The sequence below is a fragment of the Pseudorca crassidens genome, chromosome 3, assembly GCF_039906515.1.
Source record: "Pseudorca crassidens isolate mPseCra1 chromosome 3, mPseCra1.hap1, whole genome shotgun sequence".
Classification (NCBI taxonomy): domain Eukaryota; kingdom Metazoa; phylum Chordata; class Mammalia; order Artiodactyla; family Delphinidae; genus Pseudorca; species Pseudorca crassidens.
Window position 1 is genome coordinate 59,656,035 of NC_090298.1, and position 19,687 is coordinate 59,675,721.

A 19,687-nucleotide genomic window follows, 5' to 3' on the forward strand; every position below is an offset into this window, starting at 1 on the left:
TGACAGATTTCAAGCTATTGACACGATGTCAACCAGTTCACAAAGTTCCTGAAAATTTAACAGTTGGCTCTTGGGTGCCAGCACAAGCGAGTTCCCAAAAATCAGTGTTCATGGTGCCCACCAAATACTGGCTTGGCATTCGAGCCCAGTCAAGTCACACTGCATAGCTTGCAGTTTCCTGAATTAACCAAGCTATTTCTCCCTTCTGGTGTCGTGCTCAGTTGCTCCCTCTGCCCAGAATGTGCTTCCTGAATGCCCCTTTGCCCTCTCCATACACAGTAACCATACACAGCTATTCATCTTTCAACTCATCCCAAGGACCACCTTCAAGAAAGGCTCTCTGTCCCGTAGGAAAACTGATTAGTCACTCCTTTGTGCTCCTGTTTCTCTATGAAGACACTGAAACATTCTTTGTTGTGGCTTTGCTGCGGTCTCTCCCTTCTAGGTTGTAGGCTGCTAGAGATGCTGGACTGTCTTTCAATGATCTCTGAATTATAAGTGTGAAGTGTAAAGCCTGGCACTCAGTAGGTGTTAACTATCATTTGTTGACCCATAAATGAATAAATAATGTTTGCCCAAAGACTGGTGTGTATTACTGTCATACTAATTTTCTCTGTAAAGACAGGGTGGCCGACGTAGATGGCTGCAGTCAAGCTGGGCCCTAAGGATGGGCATTCTGGGAAGAGAGAATTGTACTGATTGTTCCCTTTATTGGGTAATTGCTTGCTTTATAAATGTTTTATTACTGTGTTCTTTTGGGGTAGCTTGGAAATATTTGGAAAAAGGCTCAAAATATGACTATTAACCTAGGGCTAAAAAAAATGATTTTTGAGGAAATATTCCATTTTGAAAATCACACCTGGTGCCTGCTGTCTGCTTTTTTTTTTTTTTTCATAAGTAATCTCCCCTTTGTTTTTTGGCCATGCCTTGTGGGACGTGACATCTTAGTTCCCCAACCAGCGATTGAACCTGTGCCCCCTGCAGTGGAAGGGTGGAGTCTTAACCACTGGACCACCAGGGAAGTCCCAGTAATGTCCCGTTTTGAAAAGCAGTAATACATTTGAGCATACCTGGTGCTGGTAGGGCTCTAGTGAACATCACAGAGAGGTGGTGTTTATACCCCTGAAGCAAAAGCTGTTTTTTTGTTGAATCATTAAGGGATAATCACTTTTGCTTTGTAATACATAATTGGATTAACAGTTGTTTAAGAAAAACTCAAATGATATTATGGTGAGTATTGAAAACATGATTCCATTTATTAAATCGTATATTGGACTGCTCCCCTTACAAGTGTGAGGTAATTTATTTTCTAATTATTGCTGTCTACAAAAGGCTTAGGGAGACAGAAGATAATTCAGAGGCAAATAGTTTTCACACTTCCTTGTAATCGCGGTCTCTTAAGTTTGTTATGATTTCAAACCCATATATACCTACATATACATATGCAGAGATGTGCATACACCATATATATATGTGTGTATATACATACTACACACACATACACACAACCTCACCTGAACCCATATCTGTTACTGAATTCTGTCTACCCTTGTAGAGCCTGTTGAAAACACCCACTTCTTTGTATTCCTATTGTCAAATCCCCAACGGTTGCCTAACCTCTGGCCTTCCAACTTATTTCTCAGCTTTCATCAGTTTCCTTCCCTTCTCTAAACCATTTTGTGCATTTTTATAGACAATGCTTTCCTAACATCACTCATATCCATCTGTGTGTACCACAAAGGTGGGTCAGTTCTGGGGTCAGATCTAGTTCTATTTTATTAGGACTCAATTTTTTTTTCACTCCTAGAATATGCTCAACTTCTAATTTAACTTCTGAACCCATCCACAGGCATGAGATGTGCCATGGTTTTATTTGTTTGTAATCCATCAAACAGTGCTTATGTACTAGGGATTCAATGGAGATATCCTGGTTGTCCTTCAATATTCTACTTTTCTTCCATATTATTAGAATTTTAGCTAGGCACACGATTGCCCAGAATAATTTACTATATTTCATCAATTCTTTATTTTATAAACCACTAAGAAAGAAATAAAACCCAAGATGGGGAGTCCAGTAGGTTACCACTGCATTAAAATGGGGTACCAAGGTTTTCCATCTTCAGAGAGGCTATTGAGTCTTACTTTATTCTAGAGAAAGTTCTGGAAGCCCATTTAAAAATGATTCAATACTTAAGTTCCGATAGTGTTGGTTATCAAGCAAACCTCGACACTTCTCCCAACTGTACGAAGAACGGCCTAAGTGTGCGCCGGTAGTTTTCTCAGAACGTTTTGCCTCGCGTGAACCCAGCCAAATCACGCCACACCTGAAGGCAGCTCCGCCCGGCCAGGGCTGGAGACCCGGGGCGAGCCGCCATTAGAAGCGCCCGCAGCCGAGAGCGGCCCCGGGGGTGAGCGGCCCTGGGGATGAGCGGCCCCGGGGACCTGAGGGCCTTGGGGTCGGACATGGAGCCGGGTCGGCGCGCCCCGGGGCGCAGGGAAGCGGCAAGGGGGCTGCTGCTCGGCGAGGCTGAGGCCGCCAAGGGGTTGCGGGAGGACCTGAGGGGCGCGGCGGCCCGGCCCTGGAGAGGCCTGGCGCGGATCCCGAAGCAAGAGCGTCCGCGGCGCGAGGAGGCGGCGGCCGAGCACGAGTTCCGTGAGTCTGGGAACAAGGCCTGGAGACGCCGGCGCTGGCGGCGCCGCGCGGGCGCGGGGAGCTGGTTGAGCAGTGTGGGTGCAGCGCTCAGGCCGCGGCGGGAAGGGACCTGAGCGCATCCTCATCCCTGTGCCCTCTGACGGCTAGTTTTCAGCTTTGGGATCCACCCCCACCGAAGTTTTGGCTCACATTTCTCAGTACGTTTTTTTCCGGTTAACCCTGCGCTGTGGGTGGAAGGAAAGTGTTACCCTTTCAAATTAAGGAAAAGAATTTTTCAAGAAATGATTAAGCCTTTTTACAAATAAGGAAAGAGGGTTTTTTGTTTGTTTGTTTGTTTTGTTTTTTTGCGGTACGCGGGCCTCTCACTGTTGTGGCCTCTCCCGTTGCGGAGCACAGGCTCCGGACACGCAGGCTCAGCGGCCATGGCTCACAGGCCCAGCTGCTCCGCGGCACGTGGGATCTTCCTGGACCAGGGCACAAACCCGTGTTCCCTGCATCGGCAGGCGGACTCTCAACCACTGCGTCACCAGGGAAGCCCTATGGTGCTTTTTAATTGTCTTAGAAACTTCCTTAAAATTAAATTTTTAAAAATATTTATTTATTTATTTATTTATGGCTGCGTTGGGTCTTAGTTGTGGCGTACAGGCTTCTTTCTAGTTGTGGCACGTGGGTATCTCTCTAGTTATGGCTCGCAAGCTCCAGAGTGCATGGGCTCGGTAGTTGCGGCACAGCGTGTGGGATCTTAGGTCCCCAACCAGGGATTGAACCCGCATCCCCTGCATTGGAAGGCGGTTTCTTAACCACTGGACCACCAGGGAAGTCCCTTAATTTTCCTTATCGATATGGTAGAAAAGGGGCAAGATACTCAACTTCAGGGACAGACTAGAATCCATGTGTCATATTTCCGGGCACAGTAAGGTCTTGACTTGCTATTTCAGGGATATACCAAAGAGGGATAAGGACCTGGAAATAGAACCCCCCTCCCATTGGATTAATACACTGGGGCAAGGAGCTGTGGCCAGGCTGTGTACGAACCAGGAGAAGGAGCTGAGAGGAGTGCGGCCTAACCAGCGGAATGTGTTAGCTAAAGCATGTGGCCAGTGGGCAGTTTGGCCCTCTACTTCAGCAGTACACTCCCATACTGACACCCTGGACACATGCAGTGACTGGAAGCTTGGGCTTTGAATTCAGGCTGCTTAGGACAATTCTATCATTTATTATCTTTAAGGCATGAGCAAGTGGTTTAACTTTTCTAAGCCTCAGTTTCCTCATCTGTAAGATGGGGGTAATAATGTCTGTTCCATCAGGTTGTTAGTTTTATAAAAACCCTAGGGTGCTCCAACATTTGGAGATCGAGCAGAGGAGGAAGAACCAGTGAAAGAGACTGGAAAGCAACAAGTGGTCTAACAGAAGCCTGGAGGAAAACGTGTTAGAAGGAGAATGTGGTCCTCTGTGTCAGATCTGCCAGGAGTTCAGTGCACATGACAGAGAAGTGATGACTGGATTTTAGCAAGATGGAGTGACCCTGATAAGAGCAGTTTTGGTGGAGCAATAGGCATGATGTCTGATTAGCATAGGTTGAGATGAGATGGTGAGATGAGTACATGGAGACATCATTATAGAACATCATTATAGAACACTTCTAAGAAGTTTGAGGGTAATGGGAAATTGAGAAGTGGAATGGCAGTTGGAAAGGAATGTGAAGTTAAGGGATTTTTTTTTTTTTTTTTTACACGAGAGGTATTATAGCACCTCTGTATATGTTGAAGGGAACAGTCCACTGGAGAGACATTAAATGATGCAGAGGAGAAGGAGGATAATTTCCAGGAGATAGATGAAATAATTGAAAAGATGAGAAGGGATGGGATCTAGATCCCAAGTGGAGAGGTTGGCCTTGGGAAGGCACAGGGATGCTTCATTGATTGTAACAGTAATAAAAACAGAGAGTGTGGGTATAAATGAAGGTAGGTAGATTGGTTGACTTTTAGCTGTCCAGGTATAGAAATGGAGCAGATAGCAGTTGGGTTTAATCTCAGAATTTGGATTCTGCCAACTAGTCGGATGAAGGAAGCGAGAGGTGAGGGAGGTAAATGTGTTTGCACGGAAGTGGTTCAAAGATGAACCATAGGATCTAAACTGGGTGAGGAGGGAAGTAAGGGCCTAAGGGATGGATAATATAAAAAGACGGTGAGAAGAGTGGAATGGAGGACTTGATGAGGTCGCAAAATTTCTGGACTGGGAAAACTAGAGCAGGTGAGCTGAATGGATGAGTCCATGGTCAGAGAATGGGACTCTTGAAGATGTCAGAGGTAGTGTAGTTCTTGTTGCAGGAAGGAGAGTAGGGCGCGGGAGGATGTTCACATCCCAGGTCACGTCCGAGTCCCTGGGACGGCTGCCAAGTGTGGGTTCTTGGCTTTGCGCAGGAAAGAATTCAAGAGCGAGCCATAGTAAAGTGAAAGAAGGTTTATTCAGGGAGATGCACACTCCATAGACAGAGTGTGGGGCATCTTGGAGGCAAGAGGCACCAGGGTATGGGCTTGTCCGTTTTTATAGGGATGGGTAATTTCATAGGCTAATGAGTGGGAGGAGTATTCCAGCTATTTTGGGGAAGGGGTGGGGATTTCCAGGAATTGGGCCACCGCCCACTTTTTGACCTTTATGGTCGGCCTTGGAACTGTCAAGGCACCTGTGGGTGTCTCATTTAGCGGTGCTGATGTGTTACGATGAGCTGAGCATATACTGAGGCTCAAGGTCTAGTGGAAGTCAACTCATCTGCCATCTTGGACCTATTTGGTTCTAATCAGTTTATGTCTTGTCCTCAGGCTATGTCATTCTTTTAGAGATTGTGCCCTGCCCCCTTCCTGTCTCATTATGATGTAGTGATGATAGTCATGTCAAGAGTATGACTCTGAAATTAGGTGGCTGAGGTCAGGTGGAGGAAAAGATTATTGGAGGTGAGGGGGCTAGGGAACTGAGAGACCAAAGTGTTGGATTAATCATCTGTCTGGATGTTGAAGTTACTTAGAGTGGTAGCAAGAGTAGCAGTATTGGGCTGGCCAAAAAGTTCGTTTGGATTTTTCCATACGATGGCATGGAAAAACCCAAATGAACTTTTTGGCCAACCCAATGGGAAGAGCCAAGCAATAGAATGAATGTGTATGTCTCCCAGGAAGATACTCCCTCGTCTTTGACTGGACTTGGAAGCATGCTGAAAAGTCCTTGGCAGATGCTAGGGAAACTACTCAACAACACATCTATAGGGACTTCCGTGGTGGCACAGTGGTTAAGAATCCGCCTGCCAATGCAGGGTACACAGGTTCGAGCCCTGGTCCGGGAAGATCCCACATGCTGTGGAGCAACTAAGCCCGTGCACCACAGCTACTGAGCCTACACTCTAGAGCCAGCAAGCCACAACTACTGAGCCAGCAAGCCACAACTACTGAAGCCTGCATGCCTAGAACCCGTGCTCTGCAACAAGAGAAGACAACGCAATGAGAAGCCCACACACTGCAACGAAGAGTAGCCCCCTCTCGCCATAACTAGAGAAAAGCCTGCACGCAGCAACAAAGACCCAATGCTGCCAAAAAAAAAAAAAAAAATCTGTAAAACCTCTCTTAGGTCCTTTCTTTTTGGAGATGGTCAGTTGCTGATTTCACATCATCCCAACTCTGAGTTTATTCCCCAATGTTGTGATTGTCCTCTGAGAGCTTTCCAGCTCCTTTACATTACAAAAGAACAATAACAAACCAACAACAAACAAACAAACAAACAACTCAGTAAATCCTGGAATCTCCTCTAGGCTATTTAATAAAACCTGCCATCTGAATATGTATTTGTGTGTGACATATAATGTTCATAGTGTATAGTAATGTTAATGTTTATAGTTAAAAGTGTGAATCCACTTTTATCTCCTTTCATATAAATGAGAATAAAACAGGTTCATCCCTTTTAGCCTTCGTTCATGTATATTTATATGATGTGCTGTATTTTAAGGTTCTGTTTCTGCAGGTCTGGCATCTGCAAAGGGTTCTGCAGACAACAGTTTTATCTCTATAAGCTTGCATGGAGTATTTGGGCTCCTCCCTGAGTAATCTTGTACAAACGTCTTATAAACAACACCCCCTGAGAAGTCAATGGCCACCCTCTGACCTCCTAGAGCTAGATACTGCATTGCTGACTTCAGGGTGGTCCTTTGGAATAATGTTTTGCTTGGGACCAGGAAGATTTTTAAGGCTGTGAAAACACTTGCAGCATGAGGAGAACGTGGAATCTTGATAATACAGCTTTGAAATACTTGAAATACTGAAGGAAAGTTCCCACGTCCAGAATAGCAGAATGCGAAAGGCTCAAGGCTGCTGTTTCAAGTTTTTAGTTCCAAGGTTTGCCACACGAGGTTTGCTTTCTCTTCAGCCCTCTTAAATTCCCTGTCATGCTTGCTTGCTTGCTTGCTTTTAGTGCTGCCAAATGAGAGAAGCTTCCAGAATGCTGCTAAAAGCAATAATTTGGAGCTTATGGAGAAGCTGTTTGAAAAGAAGGTTAACATGAATGCTGTGAACAATGTGAGTAGAAATCACAGATGTGACAAGTGACAGTGGTGTGGGTTTACACAGTCCAACTGAAATAAAAATAAAAGTGATTCTGCTAAATGAGATGAGGGAGAGCTCCGTTGCTGGCAATTCCATAATGTTTAAGCTAAAGGTGGAATCAAGCAGTGGAAGAGGCTCTGGGTGTTTTAACTGATCTATTCCAAGGGGAAGCGTCCAGGGTCTTTATGTGCAGCTGTACTAAGTCTGTGGGTGGACAGTGAAGCCAACTGTCAAGGTTATGGGCCTGGACTTGGTCCTGGATCATAGCCTGTGGATCACTTTGGCCTCAAACATTCTGGAAAGGCAGAACATCTTTTGCTACACGGTTCATCATTGTTTTCTCGCCAGTGATGTCCTTTATGGTTGGGGCCGTCCAAATTTAAAATCCAATGGAGAGTATGGGTTTGCATTTTATTGCTTCTGAAATATAGTTCATCTGCATGTTGGGCAGTGAGGCCTCTTCTGAAACCTGGCTCTCACTTGTTCTTCAAGTGCCTGGGTTTAGGGGAGAGGTCCCACTGACAGACATGGATTTCCTACTGCTTGCTGCTGTGGGGATTTCCTGACAGCCCCACCAGGCAGGGTTTATCAAAGTGAACAGACTGGGGGCTGTGTCAATTGTTTAGGACAATTTGTGGGGATGGCAGAGGTGGATGTAATGCAAATGAAGCATAAACTTTAAGACACCTGCTTGCACAGACTCCTTCCAAGGCACTGGGAGGAATCTAGCAGTGTGTTCCATTGTTATATGATTTTGTAAAATCTGAAAAAGTAAGAAATTTTAACTGTAATCCGTTAAGCTTTCTGACTCTGGCTTTAAAGAGGGCTCCCAAAGAGTGTAAACTTGACGTTCCACAAAAGCTGGATCTATCCCAGGCAATGAGGTCATAGAAACTGAGGTCATGCATCATGTGCAGTGGAAGGGTGTTTAACAGTTGTACATGTGTGTGTGTGAGGGGATCTGTGTTTATGTGTATGTGGGAGTTTATGTGTCTGTGTATATTGTGTATGTGTACATGTGTATGTCTGATGTGTTACCTGTGTATACCATATTCATTGTCCACAGACATCCTAGAGAGAGTAGAAAAATAGCAAATTTTTACAGCATAACAATTTTAGGAACAAAAAAAAAGGAAGGGAATCAAGAAAGGAAGGGAGCAAAAATTAAAGAAATAAGCAAGGATCTTTTAAGGTAATATCTAGATTAATTGTTGAATAAGTAAAGCAATAATCATTTTTCCAAGCAGCAGGAAATAGATTCTCCAGTGTACTTTTATAACCATTTGAAAATTTTTTCCATATAACTTTCTGATATTTTAAACCATATTTTTATATTAAAGTACTTAGAGAGATAGTACACTTAAACTTACAGTCAGTGTAGCAAGTTATTGTAAACTCCTGATGAATTATATTATGCTTTCTAATGACATCTATTTTAGTCCTGTTTACAGCAAATTGTTGACATGGTTACTTGTAGAGTTCCTTAAAATCTGTGATGACAGAAATGAAAAAACATGGAAGTGGTTTTATTGAATTATCTTGGATGGTATTTTGATTTGCATCCTTATTCACGAATAAAGTTAAAGGGGAGTTTATAAGCCCAAATTTGACATACTAGGACATAGCTCTAGACTGCAGAAAATAGCAAGGGTAACTCAAATTTAGTTTATCACCGATTTAGCTACCAAGGAAATCAGATTAAACAGTTCTCAATTTTTGCAATAAATTATTTATGAGAAACAAAGGATAGTAAATTCTTTGGAAGCAAGATCAGTATCTAGAATGTGGGAAATATGACATGTGTTTTAGTTACAAGCAAAACATCCATTGACTGAAGCATGTCAGACTGTCTCTAGACATCCTGGGAGCACCAAGTTGGCTTTTCTTTGAAGCAAAAGATATTTATAGCTTTCTTTCTCTCTGTGTGTCTTTTCTTCCTCCCTCCTTCCTCCTTCCCTCCCCTCCCCTCCCCTCCCCTCCTACCTCCCTCTCCCTCTCTCTCTTCCTTCCTTCCTTCCTTCCTTCCGTCTCTTTCTTGATTTGTTTGCTTCAGTAAAATTTACAGTCCAAAAATTACAGAGGAAAGAACCATATATGGATTGAACTTCTAGGAAGATTTTTTGTTAGGTATTATCAACATGTCCTACCATTATTTATGATTGCATACCAGAGAAATACAGCTTTTACTCTCTAGTTGAAATCCATACAATCAGTCATAGGTTACGCAGTGGATTTCAGCTTGAGGCATATCCTCCAGTTGATTGCTAAATTCTCTATTATCTAACAGTAGAGAAATGCAAGATTATGCTGGATACAGTTCTCACTACTTTCAAAGGCTAGGCAAATAGTAGATAAATAATCAAAACACAAGCACCTGATAGAAAATTATGGCCGTTCAAGAACCAGGAATCTTGGGCTTCCCTGGTGGCGCAGTGGTTGAGAGTCCGCCTGACAATACAGGGGACACGGGTTCGTGCCCCGGTCCGGGAAGATCCCACATGCCGCAGAGCGGCTGGGCCCGTGAGCCGTGGCCGCTGAGCCTGCGTGTCCGGAGCCTGTGCTCCGCAACGGGAGAGGCCACAACAGTGAGAGGCCCGGGTACTGCAAAAAAAAAAAAAAAAAAAAAAAAAGAACCAGGAATCTTAAGAAGGCTAAATAACAATCAGATGACTGAAAACACTAATTGTGTTTCCTCAGATGAACCGCACAGCCCTGCCTTTTGCAGTGGGGACAGGTCATTTGTCTGCGGTGGATTTCTTGCTGAATCACAAGGCCAAGGGGGTGTTGCTGGTGAGGTAACCTCGTCTTCGTTGGGGAGAATGGATCGGAGCATAACCAACGTAAGGGGAAAATCTGGCCGCTTGCGTTATCTTTTCTGCACCTACACACAAAATATTTCCATTGGCAGTGTTCATTTTGGAAAGATCTATTTAGAGAATACGCATATTATGTGCTTTTTGTATTTGATAGTCACCAATTGTTTACCCACTACCTATAGGATTTACGCTTTTACTTATTTTCCCATATTGACCTTATGGCCAGTAGCATGCATTTGTAAGAATAAAATGGTTGCCTAGAGTGTAACTGGGGGCATAGAAGACAGAAGCTAACTGGACTCAGGGACATTAAATCTGGAATTTTCCCTGTGAACTCTGATAAATAAATAAGGCGTATTAAACACATACTGTGTACCAGGCACCAGTCTCAGGACTTTGATATTTAGTGCCCCCAGCCTTGTGAGAAAAGTATTGCTATAATGTCCAATTTACAGATGAGGGGCCTGAGACAAGAGAGGTTAAGTATCTTGCCCCCAAAATTACATCTAAGAAGGAGGGGAGGCAGGATTTGAACCTGGCTTATCTGATTCCAGAGACCATGGCCTTAGCCACATATCACCTTGATGATTTATCTGCCTAGACATCAAAATCCACCCTAAAGATTTTCCACGTACTTTTCCCAACTTCGTTTAATACTTTACCATGGAACAAGGAAACCAGTTAGGCTGGAGAGACCCAACATCATGTTTATCATCTCCAGTTGCAAAAGTAGGTGATAACCTTGGCTTTTAGTTAATCCAGTGGATGATATTTCTTGATTCTTAGTTAATCCAATGGGCCATGTTTTTTAAAGTTAAACTATTCAAAAAATTCTTAAAGAGCTATTCTATTTTTTCCCTGGACTGACTCTTTGGAGGGTAAGACTCAGCATTGCTTTACCTTCATGTCTCACAGGGTTAGGTTTAGTATGTGCTTGGTAAATCATTGGAAGATGAATAAATGAAATCAGTTCAAACCAATTGGTCATCTTATTGGTTATCTTATTGGTTTTGTCGGCACTCATAGACATGGCCTAGACTTCATAATGATGAGAGTTTCTCTTTGTTTCACCAGAGGGACACATCCCTCTCTGTCTAATTATTGCTCTAGTATTGGTAGGCAAGTGGATTGATAAACAACAGAATCAGAATGAAGAAAAACCCCTTTTAAAAAATTGGCACTGCAGGGCTTCCCTGGTGGCTCAGTGGTTAAGAATCTGCCTGCCAATGCAAAGGACACAGGTTCGAGCCCTGGGCCGGGAAGATCCCACATGCCACGGAGCAACTAAGCCATGCGCCACAACTACTGAGCCTGAGCTCTAGAGCTAGAGCCCGCAAGCCACAACTACTGAGCCCACGTGCCACAAGTACTGAAGCCTGTGCACCTAGAGCCTGTGCTCCGCAACAAGAGAAGCCACGATAATGAGAAGGCTGCGCACCGCAATGAAGAGTAGCCCCCGCTCACCGCAACTAGAGAAAGCCTGCGCACAGCAACGAAGACCCAACACAGCCAAAAATAAATATAAATAAATAAATAAATTTTTTAAAAAAACTTTAAAAAAATTGGCACTGCAAGCACTCCAACTTAATGAGTGTAATAGGTTGTATTACAGTTATAGTACTTAAGGAACATGTTGTTTAGGTCTGAAAATTATCATTTGATTATTTTTTAAATGTTATTTAGCCTGCAAAAGATGTTTTGGTAATAGACATGATTGCCAAGAGTCTAGTTTAATTTTAACATTGAAACCCAGATACAATAACTTTTTATTTTACTTTAATTTTTAAATTAACATACTATTCATTAACTTTCTTCTTGGCATACAGCTTTATGAATTTTAACACATGTATAAATTCATGTAACCACTATCACAATCAAAATACAGAACAGTTGCATCATCCAGAAAAATCCCGTATGCTGCCTCTTTGTAGTCAAAACCTCTTTGTAGTCAAACCCTCCCCTACCCTGGCAACCACTGATCTTTTCTCCACCTCTATAATTTTGCCTTTTTGAGAGTGCCATGTAAATGATACCATATAGTATGTAACCTTTTGACACTGGCTTTTTTCACTCAGCAAAATTTCTCTGAGGTTCATGTGTTGCATGTATCAATAATTCCTCCCTTTTTATTGCTGAATAGTATTCCAGTGTATAGCTATACCACAGTTTATTATATCCATTCACCAGTTGAAGGACATTAGAGTTGCTTCCAGTTTTTGACTATAACAAGTAAAGCTGCTGTAAACATTCGTGTACAGGTATTTGTGTAAGCATAAGTTTTCATTTCTCTAATGTAAATACCTAGAGAAGTGAGATTACTGGGGCGTATAGTGAGCTATATACAAGAAGCCACTAGACTTTCTTAGAGGGGCTGCACCATTTTTATTCCCACCAGCAATGTACTAGGTTTCCATTTGTTCCACATCCTCATCAGCACTTGGTATTGTTATTTTTCTCCCTTAATTTTAGCCATTCTAATAGGTTTGTATTGTGGTTTCATTTGCATTTCTTTAATAGCTAATTGTTATTAAATCATATTTTCTTGTGTTATTTACCATTTGTATATCTTTTTTGGTGATATGTCTGTTCAAATCTTTTGAACATTAAAAAAATTGATTATGTTGGTTTTTTTACATTAATTTTATTTGATCTTTGCAACAACCCTGTGTGCTTGGTACTATTTTTTAAAAAATATTTATCTAGTTATTTATTTATTTTTGGCTGTGGCGGGTCTCAGTTGCAGTGCGTGGGCTCTTTGTTGCAGCGTGCGGGCTTCTCTCTAGTTGTGGCACGTGGGATCCAGAGTGTGAGGTCTCTCTAGTTGTGGCGCACGGGTTCCATAGCATGTGGGCTCTGTAGTTGCAGCACGCAGACTCCCTCGTTGTGGCACGCAGGCTCAGTAGTTGCAGCGCGCAGGCTTATGCAGCGCGCTGGCATGTGGGATCTTAGTTCCCCCACCAAGGATCGAACCCGTGTCCCCTGCATTGGAAGGCAGATTCTTAACCACTAGACCACCAGGGAAGTCCCTGTTTTAATTATTGAGTTTTGAGAGTTCATTATATATTCTGGATCCAAGTCCTTTGTTAGATATGTGATTTGCAAATATTTTTTCACCCTCTGCAGCTTATCTTTTTAGTGTTTTTCATAGAGCAGAAGTTTTTAATTTTGATGAAATTCAATTCACTTGTATTTAAAAATTGAATCTAGCTATTGGTATTATATCTAAGAATGATTTGCCTAACTTAAGGTTATGAAGATTTCTCATATTTTTCTTCTAAAACTTTTATAGCCTTGTGTTTTACATTTAGATTTATCATCCATTTTGAGTTAATTTAAGTATAAAGTTATAAGGAATCTGGTATATGGATGACCGATTTCTTCAACACCATTTGACACCAATGTCACCAGTTTTTAACACTTTTGCAGTGCTGTTTGGACCTGTGCGCTATCCATGAGCCAGTCTGAGACCTGGGCAGTGGTCTACCCGATAGTTCAGTTCCCCAAGCTTTTGTCACACTGTTTAGGGTCAGGAACATGTACAGGTCCGGGGGGAGGCCAGTAGTACATACACAACTTTATGGGGTTGCTTTCTTGAACTCCCACTTCTCCAAGATCATCTCCCCTACATTCTCCACCTACAGGGCCCTTCTCCACCTTTTCCTGGTCTTCTGACTAGAAAGCCAAGGGTGTAGTATCCCAGCTCTGCTGTGTACTTCCCACAATTACGTCTGCCTCTGGGACTAAGAGAGGGAAAAAAAAACCCTTTTCCCCCCTCCCCCACCCGCATCCTCCTCTTCTGACAACAGTTCCTCAGGTCAGAGAGAAGGATTCCCTCTGTCACTGCTTGCCCAGTCACTGCTCCTACCCCTTCTACTGTGGGGTTGCAACTTTGGGAGTGAGGCTTGCCTGGGGCGGAACCAGAAGAGAAAACAAAACAAAATTAGGATTTCCCCCACCTTCTCTGCCCTGTAGGGGCCCCCTTCCACTTCTTAGACCAGAATGGGAAGCTCCTCTTGGAGCTGTTTCTGTCCGGGCCAGTGATTTGTACTGCTTTGAGTCCCAGCTGGAAGGTATGGAAGAGAAAACAAAAAGATCAGGAAACCCTGATTGTTTGTATTTTGAGTTCTGGTTTTCTTCCTCAATCTACCTGCTGTCATTTACTCCTCAGAGTCCTCAAATAGCTGTTCCAAACGTCTGTCCAGAGATTTTAGAAGGATTTGTTGGGAGAGACAGAGTGGAGTGTACTTATACCATCTTAAACAGGACCATAACCCTAAACCTTTGACATACTATGAAAGTGGAGAGAATTGTACAGTAAACACTGGTGTATCCATTGCCCAGGTTCAATAGCATCTTTTCTTTTAAACAGCATGTCTGAGGATTGCCATGTGTCTAATGTATTAAACACACTACTCATTTATGTCAGAGTGTAAGTCAGTTGTACCCAAAATGTTGGAGAGAGGTTTTACCACTTTGTTCTCTCTGAGGTTTTTCCGAACATATATTTGTATTACCCTGTATTTGAAGCATGACTCTGGCTAGCATCAGCCTCTTGTAACTTTGCCTTGGGGCACTGAAATGCTGTCAGGTGGGAAATAGCATCATTCCTGATGTACCTCTGTACTCTGCCTTGAAAGATTCATTAAGTTAAGTATTTCTGTAACTAAATCAATTATTCACAGTGGCATTAGAGCATAACTAATAAAATGCTTTTTATAATTCAAGCAATGCCATGTTTGGCCAGACCTGGCAGCTTCTTTATCTGAGTGATGAGCCCTCAGTTTGACTTAGCAGTTCTGTCTTTTGAGTTCTAACACCTATTTGCAAAGAGCCAACAGTGGCACCCCTTCACCATCAATATTTATTCAGTGTCTGTTGTGGGTGAGTATCAATGCCAACTACTGGGGATTCAACTAGATATAAGTCCTTGCTACTCAGAGTAGGTCCTGGGACCAGAAGCACTGGTATCACCAGGGAGCTTGTTAGAAATGCAGAATCTTGGGCCCCACCCCAGACCTCATGAATCAGAATCTGCAATTTAACAAGATCCCCAGGTGATTGTTTCAGGAAGCACTGGCATAGATACAGTCCCTGCTTTGAGGAACCTACACTCTGTTGGGGAGCAAGGACTGAGACTAACAGGTAAGTTGCGTGCTGAGGATCAAATGCATAGCCCAGAGGCTGAGGACTCCAGGTTCAAAGCGGGCAGCATCCACAAATCTGGGGAAGAGGCAGACGAGGTAAATGGAGGCTCTTACTCCAGATGTGAAGAAAGGATCCCATGTGGAGTGCAGGTGGTGCCCAGAGGATAATGCAAGCATCTACTCTCAGAGCTGCTTACTCTGAGTGCAAGTGTTCCCCGGGGAAGTTACTGACCTTCTTGCCTGTCATCAGACTGGTGATGAGAACAGGTTGTCGGTGTCTGTGGGCATTTTACACTTTATACAGCATCAGGTACTGACTACGAGTATAATCTGTGACTCATGCTCATAAACTTCTCAGGCATGTCAGTTTCTTATCAGAAGGCTTACTTTACATCTGTGAGGAGTGATTCTTTGCCTCTGAGGAACGATGGCTCCATTTGGAATTTATGGTTTCAGAGACTCAAGTTGTTTGCCTCTTGAATTCCTTGCTTTTGGATTTTATGATGGGTGTTTGAAATCCTTAAGTGTTGGCTGCTTTAAAATTAGGAATGACCTCTTAGGGAAAAATAGAGCTATCAAAATATGATTGATCATCTATCCCAAATATTTCTGGCCTCTTTTCTGACCATATGTGAAACTAGATTTATGGTTACTGGGTGTGAAACATTGATTTATAGGGAAGGCTAAATTAAGGGGTAAAATTTCTTGAAAAACCTCAACTAGTTATTGTACATCATTGTTCCTTGGGAAAAAGTGCAGAAATTGGTAAGCGTTTTCTTCACTCTAGACTTTAATAGACTGCCTCACTGTGTAGTGTGACAGCCGAAAGGTAAATATTATAGGGTATGTACATTTAGAGAAGGGTTTCTCCACAGTGGCACTGTTGACCTGTTCGTCAGGTGATTTTTTGTTGTGGTGGAGGTTGGGGGGGTTATAGGATGTTTGCAGCATCTCTGGTCTCTACCCACTTAATGCCAATATCTCCCCTAGGTCACAACAACCAAAAGTGTCTCCAGAAATCTCCAAATGACCCCTGGGGGCAAAATTGCCCCCAGTGAAGAACCACAGGTTTAGAGTTACATCTCCATAATCTGGGACTTGCTTTTTCACTTCTCCATACCCAGACTTTACTGACAATAAGAGAAAACATTAATGCACTTTCTGGGGACAGCCAAAGTTACTGCCAAAAGGCTTATACACTTTAGAATGGAAGTCCCCCACAGACCCTCATTCCTTGTTTATTTATTTATAGGCTATACATTTAGCAAATTGGTCTCCAGGATTACAAATACAGTTGATTATGAGATGCACATAAGATGTGCTGAGAAGGCTTACTTTTTGGAAGGCATCTATACAGAGGTTATGGATGATTTTTTTTTTTTGGAGGTCCAGTACCATATTTATGGTGATTAAATACCTAACCGTTTAACATGTACAATTGTACTATTGTTTTTATTAGGGTCTGTCTTAGCTTGGGCTGCTGTAACAAATATACCATAGGCTGGGTGACTTCCACAACAAATGTTTCTTTCTCACAGATCTGGAAACTGGAGAGTCCAAGATTAAGACGACATCACTGCCAGCATCTTGTGAAAGCTGCTTCTGGTTTTATCCACTCTCAGTGGAGAGCGGCAAGAGGAAGCAAGCTCTCTGTGTCTGTTTATAAGAGCACTAATCCCATTCATGAGGGTTCCACCCTCCTGACCTAATTATCTCCCAAAGGCATGACTTTCAAATACCATCACATTGGGGATTAGGCTTCAACATATGAATTATCAAGGGACACAGACATTCAGTCCATAGCAGGGTCCTATCTTTTTAAAAAGGTGTCAATGACAGAGTTTTTGAGTGTTGAGCCCCTGCCCCATTTCCCCTATAAACCCTGTGGGTTTTGCTGTTGTTGTTGTTTGTTTTCATTTTAAAAGAGATTTATTTAAAATTTTTTTCAGCTTTATTGAGGTATGGTTCAAATAAAACTGTGATACATTTAAAGTGTACCTGGTGATGATTCAGTGTGTGTATACATTGTGAAAGGATTCCTCCCATCTAGTTAATTAACACACTCATCACCTCATTTCTTTTTTTGATGAGAACATTTAATTCTACTCTCTTAGCAAATTTCAGTTATATAAAAGTGTTATTAACTATAATCACCATGTGATACATTAGATCCTCAGACCTTATTCGTAGTTAATGGATGATTTTTTGACAAGGATAAAAGGAAACAGAAAAGCAGACACATGAACTTACAATTAAGGATCCTGAGGCTAAGAGTTAACTAAGTTGACCAAGATTATAGCATTTGAAAGTGGTAGAGCCAGAGTTTGAGGTCAGTTTCGTTTGAGTCTACAGATCATGCTCGTAATGTCTGCTCTATATACTTCTTTAACTTGGGACCTAGGGCGCAGGTCTTAATTTTCCTCAGGATACAGCCCTCCAATCCCTCCTCCCTGAGACAAGTGTTAACTGCTGGCTGTTTCCTTTCACACTTCTCTTCCTGTTCATTTGGTGTACAAGTCTAAGTACCCCCAGCATCACTGCAGGTCACTAGGTCTTGAGCGAAATCTCTCCTTCAGCCTCTTTTATGCATGTGTGATTTTACTGGGAGAGTATATTTTAAATAATTTATGCATAAATAGAATTCTTTTTATAACTTCAGTCTTTTGTTTCTTCTTTTTTGTGTAGTTTCCTCTTCTCCAGTAACTACATTTAACGATGTAGGATCTGTGTGTTTATTTCTGTACTTTTCCTCATGCTCATATGATCATATCCACATTGGGGTTTTTTTGTTTTTTTTTTAATTAATGAATTTATTTATTTATTTATTTATTTATTTATTTATTTATGGCTGTGTTGGCTCTTTGTTGCTGCGAGCGGGCTTTCTCCAGTTGCAATGAGCAGGGGCCACCCCTTGTTGCAGTGCACGGGCTTCTCATTGCAGTGGCTTCTCCTGTTGCGGAACACGGGCTCCAGGCGTGCAGGCTTCAGTAGTTGTGGCTCGCGGGCTCCAGATCGCAGGCTTAGTAGTTGTGGCACACGGGCCTAGGTGCTCCACAGCATGTGGGATCTTCCCAGACCAGGGCCTGAACCTGTGTCCCCTGCATTGGCAGGTGGATTCCCAACCACTGCGCCACCAGAGAAGTCCCCATATCCACATTGTTATCTATCTATCCACTTACCCACTTATAATAGATATAGATACATACATATATGAGTTTTTGGTCATAGCTAGTTTTATAAAAAATGGGATCGTATTATATTTTCTCTGCATCTTATTTTCCACATTTAACAACTACCTAATGGAAGTCTCTCCATGTCAATTGTTATAGCCCTAATTAATTATTTTTAATGCCTACATCATGTGGTATGACTGTTCCCTGATTTGTTCAATGTTCCAATATTGATGGACATTTACCTCGCACTGTTTTAAGGGTTACAATTAATAACCTTATCTATATAACATTAGGTCCTAAAACTTATTTTCATGGGATAGAGTCCCAGGAGTGGGATTGCCAGTTGTATTTAAAATTTTAATAGATATTGCTAGATTGCTTAAACTATAATGGTTTCATTTCTACTAATACCTTAAGAGAGCACATTTTGGGGTCCATTTTTCAATGGGTTTAATTGCCTTATTCTGTTGATTTGTAAGAGTACTTCATGTATTACAGAAAATAACCATTTATCTTTATTAAGGTACATTTTAAAAAAATCTATCATTTGTTTATTGTCTTTGTTTATCATCTTGTTCCTTTTATAACTTTTGAATTAAAACACTATACATTATAGTCTAGATTTTCTTCTAATATATTTATTGTGTGCTTTTTTTGTATGTATGATATGATACAGGATTTAATTTTATCTTTTCCCAGATGAAGAATTACTTGTGCCTATACCACTTATTAAATATATTCATTGTCCCCATAGAATTGAAACATCACCTTTGTTGTATATTAAACTGTCATTTCTTAATTTTCAACAGTTAGGTATTAACCTAGCTTTTGTTGGCTGAGACAGTGTGGTGGCTCACCCAAGTGACAGATTCCTTTCTTCTCTTTTCTGGAGGAAGCATGGCTTGACAGTAATTCACCTTGCATCCTGGTCTGGAAGCCTTGAGATCATGCTCATGCTGGTTAGAGCTGGAGCAGACCAGAGAGCCAAGAATCAGGTAGGTATGTGGATCACACCTGGACAGAAGCCCTCTCCTCACAGTGCAGGAGGAGAAGATTGCAGTGTAATTGTCTCCCCTACCCTGGCTCTCTTTAGGATGGAATGAATGCCCTCCACTTTGGGGCTCAGAGCAACATAGGCATTGTGGAGTACCTCATTCAAGATCTGCACCTGACGGACTTGGACCAGCCTGATGAGGTGTGTTTGCTGTTGGGTGGACAGGTCTCAAATACACCCCCACTAAATCCTGCTTTCTTCCTGCCCTTGCAGAAACTGCCAAAGCAGCCAGCACAGACAGACCTGACCCTGTAGCTGGAT

The 19,687-nt window shown here is 42.3% G+C and overlaps 1 protein-coding gene across 1 annotated transcript in view; it reads left to right on the forward strand.

The window, feature by feature from the left end:
• The first annotated feature begins 2,463 nt into the window (after positions 1-2,463).
• ANKDD1B (ankyrin repeat and death domain containing 1B) overlaps positions 2,464-19,687 on the forward strand; it is a 50,433-nt gene continuing 33,209 nt past the window's right edge. The window contains 5 exon segments of the mRNA XM_067730217.1: positions 2,464-2,653; positions 7,109-7,212; positions 9,937-10,034; positions 19,265-19,367; positions 19,466-19,567. Coding sequence (XP_067586318.1) covers positions 2,464-2,653; positions 7,109-7,212; positions 9,937-10,034; positions 19,265-19,367; positions 19,466-19,567 — 597 coding nt within the window.